The sequence below is a fragment of the Myxine glutinosa genome, chromosome 8 (assembly GCF_964187855.1).
Source record: "Myxine glutinosa chromosome 8, kmMyxGlut1.1, whole genome shotgun sequence".
Lineage (NCBI taxonomy): Eukaryota > Metazoa > Chordata > Myxini > Myxiniformes > Myxinidae > Myxine > Myxine glutinosa.
The window spans coordinates 12988738-13003887 of record NC_136268.1 but is presented as its reverse complement, the minus strand read 5'-3'; the positions used below and the strand labels follow the sequence as shown (position 1 = coordinate 13003887).

Below are 15150 nucleotides of genomic sequence, written 5' to 3'. Positions count from 1 at the left end.
AGAAGTTGGTACTTTGCTTATTTTTCAAGATATTACGCTCACAAGTTTCAGACATATATATGGTGGCGGCCATCTTGAATTTTGACATGGCGACCCAATTTACAATAGCGTTCTTCCTTATGCCGAGATACACCCACACACCAAATTAGAAGTTGGTATTTCGCTTATTTTTCAAGATATTCATCTCACAAGGTTCAGACATACATGGCGGCGGCCATCTTGGATTTTGACATGGCGACCCAATTTTAAACAGCGTTCTTGCTTGTGCCTAGATACACCCACACACCAGATTAGAAGTTGGTACTTCGCTTATTTTTCAAGATATTTCTCTCACAAGGTTCAGACATATATATGGTGGCGGCCATCTTGGATTTTGACGTGGCACCCCAATTTTCAATAGCGTTCTTCCTTGTGCCTAGATACACCCACACACCAGATTAGCAGTTGGTACTTCGCTTATTTTTCGAGATATTTCACTCACAAGGTTCATACATATATGTGGTGGCGGCCATCTTGGATTTTGACGTGGGTTCCACCCACACACCAAATTCGAATGCGGTCCTTCGCTTACGCATGCACGGACACACGCACGGACACACGGACGGACACACGGACGGAGGGGAAAGCCATAGTCCCCCTTTCGCTACGCTGTGTGACGGGGGACAAAAAACATGAACGATATGCCAGGGAAGACGACAACGAAACAACATGAACGATATGCCAGGGAATACGACAACAAAACAACATGAATGATATGCCAGGGAAGACGACAACAAAACAACATGAACGATATGCCAGGGAAGACGCCAACAAAAAAACATGAACGATATGCCAGGGAAGATGACAACAAAACAACATGAATGATATGCCAGGGAAGACGACAACAAAACGACATGCCAGGGAAGACGACAACAAAACAACATGAACGATATGCCAGGGAAGACGACAACAAAACAACATGAACGATATGCCAGGGAAGATGACAACAAAACAACATGAACGATATGCCAGGAACGACAACAACAAAACAACATGAACGATATGCTTTGAACGATGACAACAAAAAAACATGAACGATATGCCAGGGAAGACGACAACAAAACAACATGAACGATATGCCAGGGAAGACGACAACAAAACAACATGAACAATATGCCACGGAAGACGACAACAAAACAACATGAACGATATGCCAGGGAAGATGACAACAAAACAACATGAACGATATGCCAGGAAAGACAACAACAAAGCAACATGAATGATATGCCAGGGAAGACAACAACAAAACAAAATGAACGATATGCCAGGAACGACAACAACAAAACAACATGAACGATATGCTTTGAACGATGACAACAAAAAAACATGAACGATATGCCAGGGAAGACGACAACGAAACAACGTGAACGATATGCCAGGGAAGACGACAACAAAAAAACATGTATGATATGCCAGGGAAGATGACAACAAAACAACATGAACGATATGCCCGGGAAGACGACAACAAAACAACATGAACGATATGCCAGGGAAGATGACAACAAAACAACATGAACGATATGCCAGGGAAGACGACAACAAAACAACATGAACGATATGCCAGGGAAGACGACAACAAAACAACATGAATGATATGCCAGGGTAGACGACAACAAAAAAACATGAACGATATGCCAGGAAAGACAACAACAAAGCAACATGAATGATATGCCAGGGAAGACAACAACAAAACAAAATGACAATGACAACAAAACAACATGAACGATATGCCAGGAACGACAACAACAAAACAACATGAATGATATGCTTTGAACGATGACAACAAAACAAAATGAACGATATGCCTGGAACAATGACAACAAAACAAAATGAACGATATGCCTGGAACGACAACAACAAAACAAAATGAACGATATGCCTGGAACAACAACAAAACAAAATGAACGATATGCCTGGAACGACAACAACAAAACAAAATGAATGATATGCCTGGAACAACAACAACAACAACAAAACAAAATGAACGATATGCTGAGGAAAGCCAACAAAACATGAATGATATGCCGGAGAACGCCAACAACACATGAATGAAATGCCGGGGAACGACAACAAAACATGAAAGATATGCTGGGGAACGACAACAAAACATGAATGATATATCGGGTAATGACAACAACACATGAATTAAATTCGGGGGAGCGACAACAAAACATGAATGATAAAGTATTGTCGCGTAACCGTGATTAACACCACAGTTACGGATGACCGATTTGCGAGACTTTAACTCCCGAGGCGAACACTCAATGGCGGACTCAAGTTCAACACCAACGCGCGGAATGGCGGGGCGCAGCGAAGGCTCCGCAACCTTATCTATTAAAATCAAACACCCAGGAAAACTGCGTTCAGATATTATGTACAAAAAGTAATATAAGGGTTTATTATTTTAAAGTAATTACAGTGAAAAAAACACGCGCCGGTAATACTAATAACTAAATCGGGACGTCCCCACACGACTGATATCAAACACAAACGAGGGAGATTAATCACGAAAATAACACGTCCCGTCGTTCAAAATATACGCGGAGATCGGGCTTATCTGTCTTTGTCGTCTTGTATTGTTGGTGTCCAGCACCGCTCCTTCCGGCCCGATCGCACACCACGAGGCCCCTCGCTCCAAGCACCACGCGTCCGACGCAGGCCAGCGGCTCCACTTGACCAGGGACAGGAAGGACTCCTTTCAACTCCACTCGACTCGACGACGCGGGAGTGCTGGCAGCCAAGTGCCAACGAACTGCTCAGTGCCAACTGGGTGTGCTCTCGTGTGTCTCCTGCGACTCCCTACAACCCGAACTGCACTCGAACTGCGACTGGAATGGCGTGTCCTCTCCAACTCTCCACCACCGCTCAACTCTCTGGTGCCTGCCTGCGTCTGCAGTGCCGGCCACGAACTCAACTCAACTCCTGAAATGGCGTCCGACCGTCGCCTATATTGGTGGTCGATGACGTCACATTGCGCACTCCTCAGCCAATCAAAGCCTCCCGCGACTCCTGACATCTCCCCCGTTACGCGACCCTGCGGTCCTGGCATAACACGTGCCGGCCAGGTTTGTAGGCCTTTGGAGGTGTACACGGTGGCGGCCAATTGTGGTGGTGTTTTTGACCTGGTTTCCTGTCAATTTAATACGAAGTCCTTGTCAGGGAAAGGGGATTATTTAATGTTGCGCTAAGGACCTAACTAATGTTTATGTGGTTTGCAGTGCCATAAAGGACAAAGGTTTGATTACTAGGTGATACTCACAGGGGCGTTACCTTTAATCCCTCACTATTTAACACTCGAATCTCCAGGTAGATCCACACTCATACATCTTACCCCGACAACCGCCTGAACATCAATAACTTATTACATGTAGAGTCCCTGTCACGACAGCCGAATACCTACCTATTCAGATCTACCTAGCTCTAGATGTTGCATTACCAAATTCATAACACAGCCCCCCCCCTGGAACCGTAGCTCCTGCAAGGTTCACCGCAGGGCTACCATTCCAGCCTTAACACTTACTGTCACACACTTAATTAACCTATGAAATAAATCAGGAAGGGCTGTGGGAAGTGAGTCGGACTACCTACCTACACTTCCTTAACATGCTGAACCCCTTAACCATCATGCAAGTATGTACATCTTCTTCGTTGTTCCTGTGGAGGGAGGAAACAACAACACACAACACTAACTTAACCACAAAACTTAACCATCTTTCCAAAACTCAAAACTCTAACCTTTGTACATACCCCGGTCTACAGACCGCGTCCCCCGGTGGATGCCACAAGACACAACCTTACCTGCGGGGCCATCCCCAATGCATCCCACTAAATTTCCACGGGCCCTGTCCAGATGTTACAGGTGAGTGACACGGCTCGGTGGATTTCGCCCACATTCATGCAACACAGACCCCTTAACCACTCATTCTCATTCCATAGGTCATCAAGGCATTTCAAAAATCAACAAAGCACTTATTTCAATACACCCCCTGCAGGACCATGGCATTGATGTCATTCACGTGTGTGTGCATTCCTCAACTAGGCAGCGGGGAGGTACCGCACAAAAGATGGTGGGGGCGCATCAGGCTGTGGTGCCCGCAGTCCCAAAAACAAGTCAACCGACTTACAAATTTATTGCCCCCCCCCCCCTTTACCTCTTGGCCCCGTGACAGCCCAACAGCCCCTTTCCGCCGTTACCTCGCCGGTGAGGGTCTCCACACACACCAGGCTCCTTTGCCTCCTGCTTTCACGCAGCAACACGGGTCACCGGGGGACTTCCTCACCCCGCGGCGCCCAACCAGACCCTCCACCGACGAGCTCCAATTTCCAGTTACCACCGGCTGCCAGGGGTAATTGCCGCAGAGGGGGGCCCGCAGGCATCGCTCCTCAGAGCCTGCTCTGTACCTGCGGACACACACACCTTCCCCACCCACAAGACCCCAAAACACACTTCCTCCCCCGCTGCCATTCAATTCTCCACACAACTCAGCACAATTCAGTACAATTCATAGATGGTGTAAAAGGTGTTACAAGGCTTGCCATGGCCTGCCAATGTGAAATCCCATTCACAGTTCGAATCATTGAATCCTTACACATTTCCATTAGCACATTTCCAAAAAGCACAATTTATCGCCCCTCATTATCTCCAATAATCATCACTCACTCTCCAGGTTCCACTCTCACGACCACATCAAAACACCTAACCACAATACAAAAACATACGCCACCCACAAGACACTGTGGCTCCCATTCCATCCCCTCACCGGCCATGTCATCACTCTCACCCGCCTCCCAACTCCAATTTACATGTCCCCAATTTCCAAAGCAAATCCTGAAGCCTGGGACAGTACTCCTCAAAGCACTCACCTTAAGTGCAGGTAGTTGCAGGTTGGTCAGGTTCAAAGTGCAATCCACCCATACAATTCCCAAAATTTCACATTGGGCCTACCAAATACTTCCAAATTTCTCTTTTGTCCCCACTACACTGGCAGGTATGTGGATCCGCATCCAACGGTGATCATCACTACACAACTACCTGTGGCCACGACAGCTCTGCACCTCTACCGTGCAAGGGTCACCGGGACAAGGTGAGCAGTCAAAACGCCAACATGGCCCATGAGTGTCCATAAGGGTGCGACCCACCATCCATCCTTCGGCCCCCCTGCGAGGAACACAGCTGCAGCAGCCCCAGCTGGCCAATGTGGTGAGCACTTGCTGCCACAACACACACTACCGCACACACAACCTCGGCCCTGGGGGGCACGGTCGCAGTGCGTGGCATCCCTACAGCCACGTCCCCTGCACCTCCCCATCATCCCCCAGTCCGACTACAGAACTGCAGCCCCCCAGTGCTCACCCACACTTGACCACACCAAGGTCCAGTCAACAGCCATGCTCCACCAGGAGACTCACCCAGAAGACATGGTCCACACACCTCGGACATGCACAGCACCACGTTGACCCTCAGGCTACACAACTGCATCCCCAGGATCCCGCGTCCCAAATATCAGCACAGTTGCCCCCGCAACCAGTTGAAAGCTGTGTCTTGCTACCCTATTAATTTCATCACAGCCTCCAACACTTTGGTCTACACACCTGGATCAATAATGGCGTCACTATACAGTGTCCACCATGGCATTTCACAATCCACCCTTAAATTTGCATCTAACCCACAGATTACCCATGCCAACCATTTGTCACATTTCACTCACCTCACCAAAGAAGGATGCTTTGCCATACACATGCCAGCCGAGCATGGCCCATATGCTCGGCTCGTCGTTACACATCTCCCGATTCACATCCCCATGGCTCTCTTCCCAACCCGAGAGTCCATAAATCACAACGGAGCATCTGTGGAAGGTCGCTCACACCATCACGTTCCACAGATGCCCCAATGGTTGTCCGGCAGGCTATCTCCATCCCTGTCCATTCGGTTTGACCCGCGTCCATAGACCAACCACCATGCCAGGTCACCACATGCTGGTTGTCCCAGAGTCCCTGGAGGAGAGTGCCAGGCCGCATGCCCGGGTGGTCACCACATCAGTCCCAAGCTGGCCATCTGCGGTGCCACCACCAAAGCGCGACCCACAACACCTCCCCCCAGTGGTCCTCAATATTTGCCATCCCAGGCTTGAGAAACCACCTCGGACCCCTCTGGAGGTCTTAACCCCCACCAGGGTCCGGTGACCCTGCCGGCCCGAGCCACCAGCTCGGACGGCGCCCCGACGGACAAGGGACGCCACACTCCACCAGACCCCCCGTGGGACCCAGGTCGTACCTCGACACCCAAGGCTGGACCCCACGTCCAAATCTCGCCATCACAGCCCCCCAGCTGGCTGGCATACCCAAATTTTGAAAGGGGCAACTTTTGCCCGAGGCCATCACCCATGACCTCTCCATATCCAGATCCCGCAGCCCGGGGACCAATCCAAACCATGGCTGCTCCAAATCAATTTCCCATTGTAATTTTATTTTACAAATTTTCATTCCCACTGCCATTCCGCAGCTGCAGGGAACAACCTCTACCACCGGTTGTTCTGCCCCTCCCTGCAGTTGATCCAAATTCCCTACAGGGACCAAATCTCCAGAAGCTCTATCTCCCGATCCTCCAAGATCCAAATCCAGCCCGGAGCCAACACACTCCCCCTAGTGGTTGTCCAATTTTGGAGCCTCGGTTTCCAAATAGCAGTGTACAGTGAGCGTCCCCTCGGTCATTCCAACCACCTCCTTGGACCAACTCACCTCTTCCCCCAGACTCCTTTGGGCCTGAACAAGCTCTACCTCCATGGGACTGTCACAGGTCTCCAGCCGCTGGATCAACTCATCCTCATCATTAGAAATCATTCCTGGCCCCGCCAGGCTTTGATCAATATCCCCAATAAATACCCGGTCCGGCTCTATCGCATGGACCCCCAAAAACTCTACCCCCTCTTGCTCCGCACCACCGCCCTGGTGCTGCACAATTCCAAATTCATCCCCCGGTTGGGGTGTTGTGACATCCACACGGTCCCGATAAACAACCAGGCCAGAATGTGGGAAACATTCCCCATTACAACTCTCACATTCCAAATTTCCTTCCCCGCTCACCTGTGGACACTCAACGTTTACCTGCAGGCATTCCCCCTCTACCTGTACACATTCCCCATCCACCTGTGGACATTCCCCATCCACCTGTGGACATTCCCCATCCACCTGTGGACCTGCGGTCTCCCCATTTACTTCAATTGCCATTCCCTGTGCAATTCCCAATTTTGCCATTCCCGGCTCCTGAGCCCCCATTTTTTCACTCCGAGCCCTCGCTTCGTCCCTCATTACCTCCAATTTTTCACTCCGAGCCCTCGCTTCGTCCCTCATTACCTCCATTTGGTTCTCCAATCGCTCACTCTGAGCCCTCATGTCTCCCCGAATTTCTGCAAGGTTTCGCTCACCCTCGGCCCTCTGAGCATTTATTAAATTTACTATGGTCTGGAGATCTATCGGGGCCGTCCCAGCGGCGGGGAAAGTTCCAACGCTATCCTCCTTATCCCCCATTTCCGGCTCACTCCCGACGCTGACGGAGGCCTCGCTGCGTACTTCCATCTCGTCAATTTCCGACATCCGCTTTCCGGAAGATTGTTTCCCGCGCGCGTATTTATCTTAATAATTCCAGTAACACAATTTAAATTTGACGAAGACACGATATCGCGCTCCGTTTGCCCGATTGATTATTAAATTTCTCCGCCTCGACTATAAAAATTTTGCGTTCGAACGTCGGGCGCAATGTACGCCCGACCGTGTCGATGTCTCCCCGCGGACAAAAAAATTTGTCCGACCGTGTCGATGTCTCGCCGCGGACAAAAAAAATTTGTCCGACGGGTTCAAATCCTACACTCCTGACACCACTCATCGCGTAACCGTGATTAACACCACAGTTACGGATGACCGATTTGCGAGACTTTAACTCCCGAGGCGAACACTCAATGGCGGACTCAAGTTCAACACCAACGCGCGGAATGGCGGGGCGCAGCGAAGGCTCCGCAACCTTATCTATTAAAATCAAACACCCAGGAAAACTGCGTTCAGATATTATGTACAAAAAGTAATATAAGGGTTTATTATTTTAAAGTAATTACAGTGAAAAAAACACGCGCCGGTAATACTAATAACTAAATCGGGACGTCCCCACACGACTGATATCAAACACAAACGAGGGAGATTAATCACGAAAATAACACGTCCCGTCGTTCAAAATATACGCGGAGATCGGGCTTATCTGTCTTTGTCGTCTTGTATTGTTGGTGTCCAGCACCGCTCCTTCCGGCCCGATCGCACACCACGAGGCCCCTCGCTCCAAGCACCACGCGTCCGACGCAGGCCAGCGGCTCCACTTGACCAGGGACAGGAAGGACTCCTTTCAACTCCACTCGACTCGACGACGCGGGAGTGCTGGCAGCCAAGTGCCAACGAACTGCTCAGTGCCAACTGGGTGTGCTCTCGTGTGTCTCCTGCGACTCCCTACAACCCGAACTGCACTCGAACTGCGACTGGAATGGCGTGTCCTCTCCAACTCTCCACCACCGCTCAACTCTCTGGTGCCTGCCTGCGTCTGCAGTGCCTGCCACGAACTCAACTCAACTCCTGAAATGGCGTCCGACCGTCGCCTATATTGGTGGTCGATGACGTCACATTGCGCACTCCTCAGCCAATCAAAGCCTCCCGCGACTCCTGACATCTCCCCCGTTACGCGACCCTGCGGTCCTGGCATAACACGTGCCGGCCAGGTTTGTAGGCCTTTGGAGGTGTACACGGTGGCGGCCAATTGTGGTGGTGTTTTTGACCTGGTTTCCTGTCAATTTAATACGAAGTCCTTGTCAGGGAAAGGGGATTATTTAATGTTGCGCTAAGGACCTAACTAATGTTTATGTGGTTTGCAGTGCCATAAAGGACAAAGGTTTGATTACTAGGTGATACTCACAGGGGCGTTACCTTTAATCCCTCACTATTTAACACTCGAATCTCCAGGTAGATCCACACTCATACATCTTACCCCGACAACCGCCTGAACATCAATAACTTATTACATGTAGAGTCCCTGTCACGACAGCCGAATACCTACCTATTCAGATCTACCTAGCTCTAGATGTTGCATTACCAAATTCATAACAGTATATACTGGGGAACGACAACAAAACATGAATGATATACCGGGGAATGACAACAAAACAGGAATGATAAATTATATACCGGGGAATGACAACAAAACATGAATGATAAAGTATATACTGGGGAACGACAACAAAACATGAATAATAAATTATATACCGGGTAATGACAACAAAACATGAATGATAAAGTATTGTTGCGGTTTTGAGTTTGTACAATAAAGGTTAAATTTCCCCCTCATTGTTTAGTCACACAACAACATGTAGCCTCGCGCTAGTTCAGTTATTTCTTAGTACAGTATGTGTGAGAATAGTCCTTTTCCTGTGTTAGTCTTGCGTTGAGTAGAATAATGAGAGTAGGTCCTCCATTGCCTTATGCCACCTCCATTGCCTTATGCCGCCTTAAGCCTCCTTATGCCGCCTTTGGCTTTTTGGCGCGAATTAACACGAGGCAGGCCTGGCAAATCGAGGCAAGACCGAATGAGAGCGGCGGAGAAGCTGACGGTAAGCGCGAGCCGCCAATCAGGGCTCAAAGGGAGTGGCTGCGGCACTGCGTCACAGGGTGTGGTTGGAACATTCGAGAGGGCTCAGGGCGTGGCAATAAAACCCGTTGCGCAAAGCCCCCTCCAGCAGTTTTGCGAAGGGATGAGCTTGCAAGTTATTAAAGTCCTGTGAGAGTTGAGTAGTTATGAGAGAGGCGCTGGGTGTTGAGCTCAAGTAGTGATGGGAGAGGCGCTTGATGAGAGTTACGAGTTCTGAGAGGAGACGCGCATGAACCCAGCTATAAGCGCTCGTACCAAATTGGACGCTCGGTTGAGCTTGAGGCCGAGCCTCTATGGGGTTAGGCGAGTGATAGCGCGCCGGTAACTAAACGCGCTGTGGAAAACCGCCCAGACGCGCTGAGAGACGCGTACAGTTCCCTCCTGCCTCATCTGCCCGTTGTTCGAGAGACGCGCTACAAGGATCCCTTCCACCGCCTGCTTGCCTTAATCGCGTGACATGCTGTGACCTTGGAGAGCCACGCCGGGTGAAGCCGTTCCTGGACGACCAAGGCAGCGCGTGACCATTCTACCTGCATTTTCCCTTTGTGAGTGTGATCGGGCCCATGTCTGGGGTTAATATAAGACTGCTTAAGGCTGCTCTGTGTCTCTGCTTTCTACCGACTTGTACATACTTGTGTAAATAATAATTAAATAGTGTTCTTCCTTTATTCGACCGTCTCGTATTTTCCATCATTGACTAAGCGTGGTACGAATAGAACCGCTCGAATCGGGTCCCAATACTAACGGTAACTGCACGGACCACGTGGTACGCAATCCGCTCAGTGTACCCAAATTACACGTGACTCGTGCGAGGCTTGATTCCCCGCTTCCGCGGCGGCGCAGGTATTTAGGTACGTGCGAGACTTGTCCCGAAACCCTACCTTGCGTTTGCCCGGGAAGGGCGTTTCAAGTCTCGGTTACGCCGGCCCAGAAAGAACAAGGGGCTTAATCTCCCCTTGGTAAGAGTAGGAAGGGCGGCGGAAAACCGTAACAGTATATACCGGAAAACGACAACAAAACATGAATGATAAAGTATATACCGGGGAACGACAACAAAACATGAATGATAAATTATATACCGGGTAATGACAACAAAACATGAATGATAAATTATATACTGGAAAACGACAACAAAACATGAATGATAAAGTATATACTGGGGAACGACAACAAAACATGAATGATAAATTATATACCGGGTAATAATAACAAAAATGAATGATAAATTATATATCGGGGAACGACAACAAAACATGAATGATAAATTATATACCGGGTAATGACAACAAAACATGAATGATAAATTATATACCGGAAAACGACAACAAAACATGAATGATAAATTATATACCGGGTAATGACAACAAAACATGAATGATAAATTATATACCGGGTAATGACAACAAAACATGAATGATAAATTATATACCGGGTAATGACAACAAAACATGAATGATAAATTATATACCGGGTAATGACAACAAAACATGAATGATAAATTATACCGGGTAATGACAACAAAACATGAATGATAAATTATATACCGAGGAACGATAACAAAACATGAATGATAAATTATATACTGGAAAACGACAACAAAACATGAATGATAAATTATATACCGAGGAACGACAACAAAACATGAATGATAAATTATATACCGGAAAACGACAACAAAACATGAATGATAAATTATATACCGGGTAATGACAACAAAACATGAATGATAAATTATATACCGGGTAATGACAACAAAACATGAATGATAAATTATATACCGGAAAACGACAACAAAACATGAATGATAAATTATATACCGAGGAACGACAACAAAACATGAATGATAAAGTATATACCAAGTAATGACAACAAAACATGAATGATAAAGTATATACCGGAAAACGACAACAAAACATGAATGATAAATTATATACTGGAAAACGACAACAAAACATGAATGATAAAGTATATACCGAGGAACGAGAGGGTACGAGATGATCGACCAACTGTAGCCATATGGCCGGTTGTAATCATAAGTTGTATCGTATATTACACATTGGTGCAAAATTAATGGTGTTGTTCATATACGGACGAAGTTCACGTCAATAAAACAGGTATGCGAAGGTTCTAACAAATGATCTGAAGTTAAAGGAATTAAAGTGTGTAAAAAGGAAATAAACAAACAACCTAATAAATAAATAGGTAAACAAACAAGCAAACGTGGAAAGAAATAAACAAACAAACATTGAAATAAATAAATAGGCTAGTGGTGGGGGGTGGGCGTGTCCATTGCGGATCGGAGGGGAGGTGGTGCCCCGGGGCATATGTGGCATTCTGGGGAAGGGGGGGGTGGGGGGGTGGGGTGGGGGTGGGGGGTGGGGTGGGGGTGGGGGTGGGGGTGGGGTGGGGGTGGGGTCGGGGGGTGGGGGTGGGGGTGGGGGGTGGGGTGGGGGGTGGGGGTGGGGGTGGGGTGGGGGGTGGGGGTGGGGTGGGGGGTGGGGGGTTGGGGGTGGGTGGGTGGTGGGGGTGGGGGTGGGGTGGGGTGGGGGTGGGGTGGGGGGGGGGTGGGGGTGGGGGTGGGGTGGGGTGGGGGTGGGGGTGGGGGGTGGGGTGGGGGTGGGGGTGGGGGTGGGGGTGGGGGGGGGTGAGGGGTGGGTGGGGGGTGGGGTGGGGGGGTGGGGGGGGGTGGGGGTGGGGGTGGGGTGGGGGGTGGGGGTGTGGGTGGGGGGTGGTTCCCATTGCGGATCGGGGGGGGGAGGTGGTGCCCAGGGGGAGCGGGTTGGTGCTCAAGGGGGGGGGGTTGGTGCCCATCACGGATCGGGGGGGGGAAGTGGTGCCCAGGGGGAGCGGGTTGGTGCTCAAGGGAGGGGGGGGTTGGTGCCCATCACGGATCGGGGGGGGGAGGAGGTGGTGCCCGGGGACATATGTAGCAATCGGGGGAAGGGGGGGGGAGGTGGTGCCCATTGCGGAACAGGGGGGGGGGAGGTGGTGCCCAGGGGGAGCGGGTTGGTGCTCAAGAGGGGGGGGGGGAGGTTGGTGCCCATCACGGATCGGGGAGGAGGTGGTGCCCATTGCGGATAGCAACAGGGAAAGTCGAGCGCCGAATAATCGATCGGCATCATGAATGATTCTGTAAATGTTGAAAGACGGTGCGAAGACAAATGTCAAGAGCAAATATAAATCGAAATATCGAATGAGTTGATGAACGCTCAAAGACCCCGTGAAGAAGAAGAGGACACGGACAAGCTCACCAGTTTGTGTCTCCCTTTAAAAACAACAGCGAAGGCTCCGTGTCCGATCAGGTCTTTCTTGTAGTATTCGAACTCCCCCACACTCTCCATGGCGAAGACGCGAATTTAAAACTAAAAACATTTAAAATCAAATAAACAGCAAAAGCGAATTTAGAAAAACAACGAAGCACCTTTTGTCTGAGACCCACAGCGGCAGAGTCGGCGTAGTGACGTCTGTTTTGGTTTTGCGCATTGCGTGCGAGTTTGGGCACTAAGAACTCATTAATAACCAGTAACGAGACAAAGTAACAAACACAACACGGACATATTAAAACTATCGATGTGGGACGAAAATGTTACTAAACAACGATATATTTTACTTCAGGCTTCGCTTCAGCGGCTTTGAGGGCGTAGAGATACATTGTCGCCCTTTAAAGGGCGGACGCTTTACACCTGATCCCTCCGCCAAACAAGGGTGTTCCCAAATTTAAATTGCATTCATCCTCATCTTTTGTCATTACATTTCCTACAGTTTTTAATCTGCGCTTGTTTAACACTTGCTTTCAATCTTTGATGATATTTCATGCTTGCTATATGCCTGTCTTTTCTTTTAAGATTCCATCTATGTATTACGTACACATAATCTACTGATAATATATCACCCCCACCACCCTCTCCCGAACCCCTTTGCTATCCCCACATCTGTTTTATACATTTATCTTCCTTTCCATCACTTTAAATTTAACTCCATATAAACTCTTCACTCTCTCACCTTCCATCCTCTTTATCCACGATTGCATTTAAAATCCCACTCGATTTCCTTTTCTTCTTCCTTTTTCTCATTATTAATTAATTTCTCAATTTACCAACCCCCAATGGTAAAGTCGTGTATAAGTACGAAATAGCATGTCCATGATCTTGGGAGATATATACACATACACATACTAGCAGGAGTACCCTGTATTGCCGGGGGGAAGGAGGAGGGGAGGTGGGAAAGGGAGGAGGCAGGGGAGGGAGGAGGCAGGGGAGGGAGGGGAGGAGGCAGGGGAGGAAGGGAGGAGGGAGGGGAGGAGGCTGGGGTTGGGAGGGAGGGGAGGAGGGAGGGGAGGAGGGAGGGGTTCGGAGGGAGGGGAGGAGGAGGCAGGGGTTGGGAGAGAGGGGAGGAGGAGGCAGGGGTTGGGAGAGAGGGGAGGAGGAGGCAGGGGTTGGGAGAGAGGGGAGGAGGAGGCAGGGGTTGGGAGAGAGGGGAGGAGGAGGCAGGGGTTGGGAGGGAGGGGGGAGGCAGGGGTTGGGAGGGAGGGGGGAGGCAGGGGTTGGGAGGGAGGGGGGAGGCAGGGGTTGGGAGGGAGGGGGGAGGCAGGGGTTGGGAGGGAGGGGGGAGGCAGGGGTTGGGAGGGAGGGGGGAGGCAGGGGTTGGGAGGGAGGGGGGGAGGCAGGGGTTGGGAGGGAGGTGGGAAGCAGGGGTTGGGAGGGAGGGGGAGAGGCAGGGGTTGGGAGGGAGGGGGGAAGCAGGGGTTGGGAGGGAGGGGGGAAGCAGGGGGGGAGCAGGGGAGGGGGGAAGCAGGGGGGGAGCAGGGGAGGGAGGGGGGGAGCAGGGGAGGGAGGGAGGAAGCGAGGGAGGCAGGGAGGGGGGAAGCGAGGGAGGGAGGGGGGAAGCGAGGGAGGGAGGGAGGGAGGAGGGAAGCGAGGGAAGGAGGGAGGAGGGAAGCGAGGGAGGGAGGAGGGAAGCGAGGGAGGGAGGGAGGGAGGGGGGAAGCGAGGGAGGGAGGGGGAAGCAAGGGAGGGAGAAGGGAAGCAAGGGAGGGAGGGAGGGGGGAAGCAGGGGAGGGAGGGAGAAGGGAGGGAGGGAGAAGGGAAGCAGGGGAGTGAGGGAGGGAGGGAGGAGGGGGGAAGCAGGGGAGGGAGGGAGGAGGGGGGAAGCAGGGGAGGGAGGGAGAAGCAGGGGAGGGAGGGAGAAGGGAGGGAGGGAGGGAGAAGGGAAGCAGGGGAGTGAGGGAGGGAGGGAGGAGGGGGGAAGCAAGGGAGGGAGGGTGGGGGGAAGCAAGGGAGGGAGGGAGGGAGGAGGGGGGAAGCAGGGGAGGGAGGGAGAAGCAGGGGAGGGAGGGAGAAGGGAGGGAGGGAGGGAGAAGGGAAGCAGGGGAGTGAGGGAGGGAGGGAGGAGGGGGGAAGCAAGGGAGGGAGGGTGGGGGGAAGCAAGGGAGG

General features: G+C 50.7%; 1 protein-coding gene across 1 annotated transcript in view; it reads right to left on the bottom strand.

Moving 5' to 3' along the window:
• LOC137412430 (serine/threonine-protein kinase ULK2) overlaps positions 1 to 13388 on the bottom strand; it is a gene marked incomplete in the record, with an annotated part of 138914 nt that extends 125526 nt beyond the window's left edge. Inside the window, 1 exon segment of the mRNA XM_078782942.1 lies at positions 12970 to 13388. Within this exon segment, the coding sequence (XP_078639068.1) occupies positions 12970 to 13059 (90 nt within the window).
• Between the last annotated feature and the right edge of the window lie 1762 nt (positions 13389 to 15150).